General features: G+C 45.3%; 1 protein-coding gene across 1 annotated transcript; it reads right to left on the bottom strand.

Annotated features, from left to right (window-relative positions):
* Positions 1-2,694: 2,694 nt before the first annotated feature.
* On the bottom strand, positions 2,695-6,491 carry Ubxn1 (UBX domain protein 1). The gene is made up of 10 exons (XM_051193894.1): positions 6,376-6,491; positions 6,206-6,291; positions 6,050-6,103; positions 5,851-5,957; positions 5,680-5,749; positions 4,776-4,967; positions 4,633-4,684; positions 4,247-4,363; positions 2,994-3,186; positions 2,695-2,837 (listed from the first exon to the last, which is right to left on the bottom strand). The coding sequence occupies exons 2-10, from the start codon at positions 6,262-6,264 to the stop codon at positions 2,788-2,790; spliced, it is 894 nt and encodes a 297-aa protein (XP_051049851.1). The 5' UTR covers positions 6,265-6,291; positions 6,376-6,491; the 3' UTR covers positions 2,695-2,787.
* Between the last annotated feature and the right edge of the window lie 4,097 nt (positions 6,492-10,588).

Below are 10,588 nucleotides of genomic sequence, written 5' to 3'. Positions count from 1 at the left end.
CATGGTGTCTGGCTTGTTAGCCAAGCGCTTTCACCCTTTTTTTTTTTTTTTTTTTTTTTTTGGAGACATTCTCATATTTCTCAGGCTAGTCTGGAATTGGATATATATTCCACTCTCAAGTGTTGTGATTACAGGAGTGAGACTCTATGCTCAGCTCCAGGCCATATTATTCAAATTAGAGCAGTCCTTGTACATCCGCTTTGCAGTGAATACCATAGAGAACTCCTGTCCTTTGAGGAAATTGAAATGTCCCTTGACTGCACCATGCCTCCTCTAGTTATTATTTAACGTTGGTTAAAGACAGAGTTTGTCACATGGTGAATAGAGAGAACTAACTCCTGGTTTCTTATGACCTCTACATTTGTGCCTCCACAGGCATACCCATACATATATAATGGGTCTTCACAACCAAGGTTTTCAACATAATAGTATACTTTCATTCTGAGTCCAATTATTTTATTTCCAAAGTCAGTTTGGGATACATGAGTTTCTCTCAAAGAACTTTATAGTAGTTTATGTAGTGCAAGCCCAGAGGTGAATACTAATGTTTGTCCAGCTGCTGAATGTGTTCAGCTCATACCTTACTCTGTGTCTGTTTAAGGCAGGATCTCTGTGTCATTTTGGCCGTTCTGGAACTCAGAGATCTGCCTGCCTCTGCCTCCTGTGTGCAAGGATTAAAGCTGTCCACCATTATACTACATGAGAATTCTTAAGGCTCAGTTGTGGCCCCTTCTCTGTGCCCAGGAACAAGAGGAACAAGTCAGCAGGGATTTGACAAAAGACACTAGGGCAAAGAGGTAAGTAGCTCTGGAAGTCTTGAGCCAAGCAGGGCATGGAGACATACCTTTAATCCTAGCTCTGTAGAGGAGGCAGGTAGATCTCTCTGAGTTCGAGGATAGCTAGGGCTAGGACAGAGAGGCCCTTTTCAACAAAACTACATTGAACTAGGCTTCCCAAATGGGTGTACAGGTTTATATATCCGCTACCAATGTCAGTTTGGACAATGGTCTTGCAATATGCTGGCTGATCTATGTATTTCCCAGCATGCATAAAGCCCTGGGCTCAATCCCCAGCACTATAGACTATGGAAAACAATGTGGTACTCAAAACAATCTGTTTTGAGACAGGGTTTCTTTGTGTTGTCTGGCTGTCCTGGAACTTACTCTGTAGACCAGGCTGGCCCTAACTTGGAGATTCACCTGCCTGTCTCCTGAATGCTGGGATTTAAGGTATGTGCCACCACTGCCCAGCTTCCAATGCAGCCTTTAATCCCAGCACTCAGGAGACAGGCAGGCAGATACCCCTGAGTTCAAGGCCAGCCTTGTCTACAAAGAGAGTTCCAAGATAGCCAGGACTGATACACAGAGAACCAACCACCCCAGCCCCCTCCCCCAAAAAAAGGATTTATGTGTTTGAATGTTTTGCCTGCATGAATATGTGTGCCACATGCCCATGGAAGTCAGGTGTTGGCTCCCTCGGTACTGGAGTTACAAATGATTAACAGCCATCATTGTGGGTGAGGGTAGAATAGAACTCAGGTCCTTTGCAAGAATAATCAGTACTCTTAATCACTGAGCCAATCTCTCTAGTTCCTCAAAACACTTCTGTGTCTGTGTGAGTGTTTGTATGTGTACATGTGCACCATGAGCATACCTGGTACCTAGAGGCTAGAAAAGGGCATCAGATGCCCTGGATTACCACACCCAGTGATGCTTTGTCTTTTTTTTAAGTTTTCTTTTATGTTCATTGGTGTTTTACCTGCAATATATGTCTGTATGAGGGTGTCAGAAACCCCTAGAACTGGTGTTATAGACAGGTGTAAGCTGCCATGTGGGTATTGGGAATTGAACCTAGGTCCTCTGGGGTGCAGCTAATGCTGCTTTTTACCACTGAGCCATCCCTCCAGCCCATGATTTGGTCTTAGAGCACAACACATATTCCATTTTCTTTGAAAGTCATTAAACAATTCCTGTCAATGTTTGTGGACAAGTTTAAAAAACAAAGTCACCCCAAAATGGAGATGTCCTCTATGGTAGATTGTAAGGTCATTCCACAGCACCCCAAACCAAAAACATCCCACAAACCCACTACTTTATACATAGGCAGTGCTTACAGGGATGCACTATGCCAGACAGACACTGTTCTAAAGCATGTAGGTGTCTCACAATACAGGAAATAGGTATTACTGGCCTATCATACTAATAAAGGGGCTCCAAGAAGTCAAGGCACATAACAGTATGGACATTTTTTGTTTGTGTTTTCTTTTTCGAGACAGGGTTTCTCTGTATATCCTTGGCTGTCCTGGAATGTGATTTGTTAACCTAGAACTCACAAGAGATCTTCTGCCTCTGCCTCCCTAAAGGAATGTGCCACCACTGCCAGGTCCAGTAAGGATTTTAAACCCCAGCCCAGCATCAAGGTACATACCTTGAATTCCAGCACTTGGGAAACAAGGGACCTCTGAGTTTGAGGCCCAGCCTGATTAGTCTCTGTGTCAAAACAAAGTCCTCATGTACCACTTTATGCTTGTTCATGCTTATGAACAAAAGATGCCATGTAATGCGTGTGTACACACACACACCAAGTAGCTAATCAGTTCTAGAAAAATGTATTGCAAACTGAAGATGAGAAAAAGCTCTATTTATCTTTTCTTCATATTGCCCTATCCAGTCATTCAGGAAGGAGCCAGGCATATACAGAACTCAAAGGGTCTATTTATTAGGAAGGAAATGTCAGTGCTTTATCAAAGATGAAGAGGTCAGAGAAGGATGGTGGGATGGAGGACCCTCAACTGGGACACTTCTTGGCCACAATGAGGACAGCAGAAGGCACAAGTCCTAAAGACGGAAGAAAAAGTTTGAATTACAAGAACACTTAACGTTTAGGCTTCAAGTTCCTGGACATATAACATGTCCACTAAGCCCCTTTACCTATCGCTACTACCCCCCCCCCCCATTCCTTTAAGTTTTGCCTCCTGGTCTCACATAACATACCCAGTTCCTGCAGAGGCCGCTCCATGTCAGCCTCTGAGAAAGCCCTTCTGGGGAAGCCACTGAGCAACTGCACAGGGTCCTGGTCTTGTCCAGGTTCCTCCCCACGGTGAAGCTCCACATAGAGCCTCACAGCTGCCAACTGTTCCCGGGCTCGGAACGTTTGGGTCAGGGAAGTCCCATCAGGCAGCCTAACCTAGAAGGCAAAAAGCACTATGAACACTGAAGAGTGAGGACTAGGTATGGGGTTGCTCATGCCTTTAGCAGGCAGGGGTGCACACAAATCTCTGAAACTTCAAGACCAGCCTGTTTTACATAAAGTTCCAGGGCTGAAAGCAGAAAAAAGTTTGAGACTGGCATTAAGGGTGTGGGGTGTGGTGGTGCATGACTTTAATCCCAGTACTCAGGAGGCAGAGGCAGGCAGATCTCTCTGAGTTGGAGACCAGTGTGGCCTATAAAGTGAGTTCCAGGACAGCCAAAGCTGTTACACACACACACACACACACAAAAACTGCCTCAAATATATATATAAATAAATAAATAAGTAAATAAATAGGGTGAGGCCAGGTAACAGCAATACCTATAATCATGGCACACAGAAGAAATAGGAAGGAGGACCTCCAGGAGTTTGAGGTCAGCTTTATCTTCATAGTGGACTCCAGGTCCATAGGGCTGTATAGCAAGACTCAGTCCCGCAAATAAAAGAAAGTCTCAGATGGTGGCATTTGCCAGTAAACCCAGCACTCAGGCTGAAGCGAGTTAAGACCAGCCTAGTCTACGTATGGAAACTCTGTCTCAAAAGAATAAAAGCAAACTGAAGTAATGAAGAAAGGAAAGGAAGGACTAAAGCTGGCCCTGCTTCCTTGGAGTGTCTGAACCAGCACAAATACTATTTAAAGGCCTGAAGAACAACTCTTACACTTTGCTTCAATAGGTGATGAAAAAGGACTCCCAGCTACCTCACAATCAAGAAAAGACCAAATGGAATTATTTTTAAAAGCCAGAATAAGTGACGTATTATGAAAACAGCTGTGTAATAGTCTAATAAAAACATGAATAAATTAAAGGGAACTGCTGAGTAAGAATGAAGTATGGATTTAAATAAGACAGGCAGGTGAAATTCGATCACTCCCAAGAGTAGAGGAGATAAGATTTCAAAAGTCATGTACAAAGAAGGGAGAGATCTGGCAAATGGAACTTAGGTTGAGTTGGGCATTATAGGGTTCCAGGAGCAAGACAGTCCCCAGAAAATATACCTGTATTCGACACTGGTCATACTCCCGCTTGGTAGGGGGCTCCTGGCTGGGAGAAGAAGGAACAGGACCTGGATCTGTTGCTGGTGGGGATGACCGAGAACCCACACTACTACCATACTGGAAGACAAAATAAAACACTAGCTCAGTGGTAGTACACTAGTCTGGCATATATAAAGATTCAACCTCCAGCACACAGACAAAACAAACCCACGCAGGTTCAGTGGCTCACACCTTTCAGTCCTAGCACTTGGAAGGCTGAGGCAAGAAAACAGCCAGGACTCTGAGACCAGTCTGGGCTACAGAGTAAAACTGTCTCAAACACACAAATCATGTAAGCACATGCTTTCTCTTGAGCCTACTCCATTATACCCACAGACTTCACTCACCTTCTTGGCTCTCTCTGCTTTGTCCCTTTCAATTTTTTCTCGGACCCTTTGTCTGGAATGCAGACAGGAAGAAAAGAGGTCAGAGACAGACAAGGAAAAAGAAGATTCCCTTCTCAACTACCAACAACACTTAGCATCCAGACCTGGCAGCTAATTCTTCAGCCTTTTCCCTCCTGCGCTCCTCAGCAGCTCGGCGCATCTCATCTTCCTGCAGTTTCTGTCGTGCAGCTGACAGCTCCTGCCCTTGTCTCCTCCGCTGCTTTTCTCGCTCCAAAGCTTCTCGCTCCTCTCTTTCTTCCCGTTCCCGCTGCTTCTGGGCCACGAGCTCCAACATTCTGTTTTACAGAGAAGAGAGAGCTGAAGTTGGATATGGAGTGGGAAGTTCAGTTTAAACAGAGAAATCTGAATAAGGGAACATATGTTCCAAGACAGATGAAAGGAAACAAAACCAAAACAGTAATAAAAATAAAGGACAGGGGGCTAGGAGTTTAGCTCAATGGTAAAGTACATACTTGGCATGCTGGTGTCTTGTAGTTAAAAGGGGGGAGGGCAAATGAGAGTTAGGCATAGTGGCGCACACCTATAGTCCCATCGTTTCAAGGCAGGTGCAAGTGAATCAGGATTTCAGGGTAATCTGAAGGGGAGGCTAAGACCAGGCTGAGCTACATCAGACTGTTTACGTTTCTTGGTGGCTGTTTTTTCTTTGTCCTGTTTTATTTTCCAGAAACTGGAAAGGTCAGGTTCTCTGATAAGATTTCTGTTTGCATTGGAGAGGAAGGAAGATGGCCCCATGACCCTTTTGGAAATTAAGTCTCTGAGCTAGATATGATGGCCCATGACGGTAACCCCAGCACTCAGAAGAATGTGGCTTTGAACTTAGCCTGGGATAAATACTGGGTGCCAGGCCAGCCTGAAGTACACAGTTAGAGCCATCTCAAAAAACAATGCAGGGCTCAGCGATGAAAGCCTTTAATCCCAGCACTGAATCCCAGCCCAGAGAGGCTGATTCCAAACAAAACACACAAACAAAGCGAAATAGCCAGTTACCTCTTAGTCTGTTCTTGTCTTTCCTCTTCAGTCAAAATAGGTTTGCTTTCTTCAGCAGCAGACCCAGATCCTACAAACAAGCAACCAGTATTATTATTTGTAATAAAATCATTCTGTTTCCTCTGGCCCTCACAAGACGTCTTGAACCACAAGATGTCTCCCAGTCAGGACCTTCAGGGCCAACTTGCTCTGAGGACGTGGGTTCCCGTCCCAGGATATGGCCGAGGGGAGTCTCTAGAGGCTCGTCCACATCGGGGTCGTCTTCGTGCTCCATAAGCCTGGGCAGGGAAAGTTGGCAGGGGGTTAGCCTTGAGGTCGCCCTTCCTTCCCAGCGGCCCCCAAACCTCCGCCACCGGGGCCGGTCGCTCACCAGTCCATCGCAGCCTCGATGCCCTGGTTCCCTGTGAGGGCCAGAGCCTTCTCCCTGGGGGCAGAAACACGGAGAGTAGCGCCCACCAGCCATGGTGCCAGTCAGGCCGGCCAGGCCCGCGGCCCCCCACCACGGGCTGGGGGGAGGCTCCCTTACGCGCGTCCCCTGGGAAAGCCCATCTCGATGAGGCTCTCCAGAGCCGTCAGCTCCGCCATGGCGCCCGCCGCCGCTTCCGCGGGGACCTGCGGTGACGAGAAGGGAGGCGGCGAGGGTCAGCCCGGGCGACTCCGCCCGCGACGCCGCCCTCCCGGCGCTCGCTAACTCACCGGGATGGGGACCCGGGGGCGGGGGTGGGGGACACTGACGGAGGAGGGCTGAAGGGAAGCGGAAGTGCTCCGTCTGTTTGGGTCACGTGGGAGCGGGTGGACGGGTGCCGGGAGGGTCAGAACAGTTCCGCCTGGTGGGCGGGGGCATCTGCCAAACCAAGGGGACTGGGCGGGAGACCCACCCACGGCGAAGCGCTAAAGCGCTTGAGAGGCTTGCTGCAGAGAGCGGCACACACACACCGAAAAGAGGGCCTGGCCTGAGAAGTGCCCCCCGCGGGAAAAAGCAACTGCCGCCAACTATACTAGTTCGATTCCCAGGACCCACATGGTGGAGGCAAGAGAAAAAGGATTTCTGTTAATTGTCCTCAGACCTAGACAGGCATTCATGATAAACAATAAATAAATTAATGTATGTAATCAATCAAAATGTTTTTTATTTTCTTTTTTTGTTTGCTGTTTTGTTTTTGATTTTCGAGACAGGGTTTCCCTGCATAGCCCTGACTATCCTGGAACTCTCTAGAAAATACACTGAAGGGACTCTAGCCAGCCCAAGCTAAAAACCGTTAGATTTCATTCCTAAAGCTAGTCACCAAAGTCCATTCCTTTATTCGGCTACTTCCTCCTCCTCAGGCTGACTACCAAGGTCCAGTTATCAAAGTATTGAAGTCCAGGGATCAGAAGCCTCCTTGTGGCTGCCCTAATTAACATGCCCAGTCAAAACAAACCAACTCATTCTAATACAGGGTTTCCCATTTTACCTTTATAAACTGCCATTTTCCTATGTGTGAGGTCTGTCTCCATTTTATCCAGAGGCAGTCCTTTGATCTCCCAAGTGCTGGAATTAAAAGGTTGTGCCTACAGAGCTAGGACAGGCTCCAAAGCAATACAGAGAAACCCTGTCTTGAAAAACCAAAAACAAACAAACAAACAAAAAGGTTGTGCCACCACCGCCTGGCTTTTTGTTTTTTCTGTTCTCTTTCCTTCATTCTTGCCTTCCTTCCTGTCTGTCATTCTTTCTTTCACTATGTCCTGAAATTTATAAGGACCAGGCCAGACTCAGACTCACAGAAATCTGTCTGCCTCTGCTTCCTGAGTGTGGTGGGTAAATAGAGTGTGGTGTCACACCCGGTAGTGAAGTATGTAAATTAAAAAGAAGAAATTGCACAGTGAAAAGATAGCTCAGTGGTTAAGGGCACTGACTGTCCTTCCAGGGGACTAGGGCTCAATTCCCTAAAAATTCCACATGGCTGCTCACAACTGTATGTTAACTCCAAGATCTGACACCCTTACATAGACATACATGCAGGCAAAACACCAATGCACATAAAATAGAAATAAGTAGATTAAAAAAAAACAAAAAGAAACCACATGTTGGTGGTGCACACAGATGAAATCCTGTCTCAAAAAAAAGAAAAAAAGAAAAGAAAAGAAAAAAGAAAAAGAAAAAGAAAGAAAGAAATTAGGAGGAGTATGACCGTATGTGTGTTGTTGGGAAGTTATTTATCTGGGACTAGGGATGTAGATCAGCAGTGTTCTGGTGGCCTAGACAAGATACCATTACAAGGCAATATTCATTATCATCACCATAAGTATAATCATTGTCTTTGTTTTTTGAGAAAGAATCTCACTATGTAGTCTTAGCTGTCCTAGAACTTGCTAAGTAGACTAGGCTCTGAGACTGATCTTAAACTGGGACATCAGTCTGCTTCTGCAGAGTGCTGGGATTAAAGGCATGGAACACTTTACCCAGCTAGCCTAAATTAAATCTTGATTCCAGGATTGCCTGGGTTCTATGAGACCTCAAAAACAAAACTGTAGGCAGGAGAGATGGTTTGGTTGGTAAGAGAGCTTGCCTCCAGACACCCAAGTTGGATCTCTCTGACCCACATGGTAGGAAAGAACCAGTTCCTCCCATTGTGCTTTTATCACCTGATCTTCACAGATAAGGGTAGCATGCACGCTCCACTTCCATAGTACATCAATAAATATGATCATAATAAAAGAAAAAAAAAAAGGCTGGATGTGGTGCACACCTTTAATCCCAGCACTTGGGAGGCAGAGGCAGGTTGATTTGAGTCCCAGGCCAGCTTGGTCTACAGAGTGAGTCCCAGGATGGCCAGGGTCACATAGTAAGAACCCATCTCCCTTCTATGCCCTTTCCCAAAACAACTTCTGAAATCTGGGCTTGTAGCTCAGTGGTGAACTTGCCTAGCTGTGTTTGTTAGGAGCCATTAATTATGCATACTCTTGGACCTACTCACATTGTTGGAGGGGATCTAGACATTCTCCATCCTATTGCCAAAGGGACCTTTTTTTTTTATTTAAATTTTATGTGCATTGATGTGAAGGTATTAGATCTCCTGGAACTGGAGCCACAGACAGCTGTGAACTGACTTGTGGGTGCTGGAAACTGAACCATGATCTTCTGGGAGAGCAGCCAGCACTCTTAACCACTGTGTGCCTCTCCAATCCCACCAAAGGGATCACACAGTTTTTGTTCAAGAGCTGGATCTATAGAGTGATGGTAATGATACTTGGCTAGAGAGTATATAGATGCTAGTGTTGCTTTGCGATTTTTTTATCTGACCATTCTAGGGTAACCTGTACATAGTATAAAACAGGTCCTGACCCTTCGGGTATGTAGTACCAGTTCTCTGCCTGAGATGTCCTGCCTTTTCCCTCACCTTAGGGAACTTTACTGTATCTCTCGTGTCTTTAGACATGTTTTTTCTTTTTTGAGACAGGCTTACTATGCAGTCCTCATTGGTCTGTAACACATTTTATAAGCCATGTTGGTCTGGAACCCATCTGTCTGCCTCCATCTGCCTCCCAAGTATTAAGATTTAAAATCATAGACCACTACACTGGGTTTCACTTTTAAATTATATTTATTTATTAACAGGTGCTTTTTCTTTCTTTCTTTCTTTCTTTCTTTCTTTCTTTCTTTCTTTCTTCCTTTTTTAGTTTTCTAAGACAATGTTTCTCTGTGTAGCCCTGACCCTCCCATTGTTCTCTCTCTCTATAGATCACACTGGCCCCAAACTCACAGATAGGTTGCTTGCCTCTGCCTCCCAAGTGCTAGGATTAAAGTCATGCTCCACCATGCCTGGCTTGACAGGTGCAATCATTTTTTTTTAATTTATTTTTTTATGTGTATTGGTATTTTTCCTGCATGTATGCCAATGTGGAGATGCCAGGTCATCTAGAACTGGAGTTACATTACAGACAGTTGTGAGCTGCCATGTGGTTGCTGGTAGTTAAACCCAGCTCTTCTCCAGGCCCAATTTTTTTTTTTTTTTAGATTTATCTATTTTATGTGTATGAGTGTTGGTGTGACCATTGCTGCTTGACAAAGTTCTAGTATTTCAACATTGCAGACCACACTTCTCCAGCACCTTTTAAATTTCATTGTAATGATTCTTAATATTAATGCCTTTCCCTTTGGAAAATTTTGTGTGGGCTTTGGTAAAGGATAAAAATGTGTACAATGGGGCTCAATAGATAGCTCAGAGATTAAGATTAAGAGCAGCAGCTGCTCTTCCAGAAGTCCTGAGTTCAATTGCCAGCAACCACATGGTGGCTCACAACCATTTATAATGAGGTCTGGTGCCCTCTGCTGGTAGTGCAGGCAAACACGCAAGCAGAACACTGTAAACATAGTTTTTGAAAGATTTACCAGGCTTCCTTTAAAAAAAAAAAAAAAAAAAAAAAATGTGTACCATGGTAGCATCTCTAAACGAAATAATTCTTTGGAAAAAAAAAATTACCTGCTGTTGGGAAGCTCCACCCAGCTCTGCTCCTCCCATTCCAGACCCTACCCCTGAGAAAGCCCACCACTGCAGGCCCCCCCCCCACACACACACACCAGGGCCCAGGGCGTTTAAAAGCCTCCTCCTCAGGATTTCCCCTAGTGGTTTCTTTTCTTTCCCTGGGGCCATCTGGGAATGCTTTGCTCAGATTAAACCTGAATTTATTGATTCGGCCTGATCTGATTTACTACATCAGTGGCAGAGGAACCCAGAAACTAGGGATCTATTACTTATCCCTGCCACTGTGGAACGAGGAGTTCCATTTCATCCTCCTATTCATCAAGAATAGGAAAGTTGGAGATTTACTAGACATACCTGACCCCGAGGATTAAATACCCACAATTTAGATCCCAGAGCCAGAGGCCATTTAAAGGCAAGTGTTCAGTTAATAAATACAGAGAAAT

Source organism: Phodopus roborovskii, unplaced genomic scaffold (genome assembly GCF_943737965.1).
Source record: "Phodopus roborovskii unplaced genomic scaffold, PHOROB, whole genome shotgun sequence".
NCBI lineage: Eukaryota > Metazoa > Chordata > Mammalia > Rodentia > Cricetidae > Phodopus > Phodopus roborovskii.
This window is presented reverse-complemented; position numbering and strand designations above follow the sequence as displayed.

Bases quoted from the DNA above. Each gene is read 5' to 3' on its own strand.
- Ubxn1 (XM_051193894.1), bottom strand. From the start codon at position 6,264: ATGGCGGAGCTGACGGCTCTGGAGAGCCTCATCGAGATGGGCTTTCCC. The intron at 5,958-6,049 runs GTGAGCGACCGG...TTCCCTGCCCAG, and splicing joins ATCGAGGCTGCGATGGACTG to GCTTATGGAGCACGAAGACG. The intron at 5,750-5,850 runs GTCCTGACTGGG...GCTTGTTTGTAG, and splicing joins AGAGCAAGTTGGCCCTGAAG to GATCTGGGTCTGCTGCTGAA.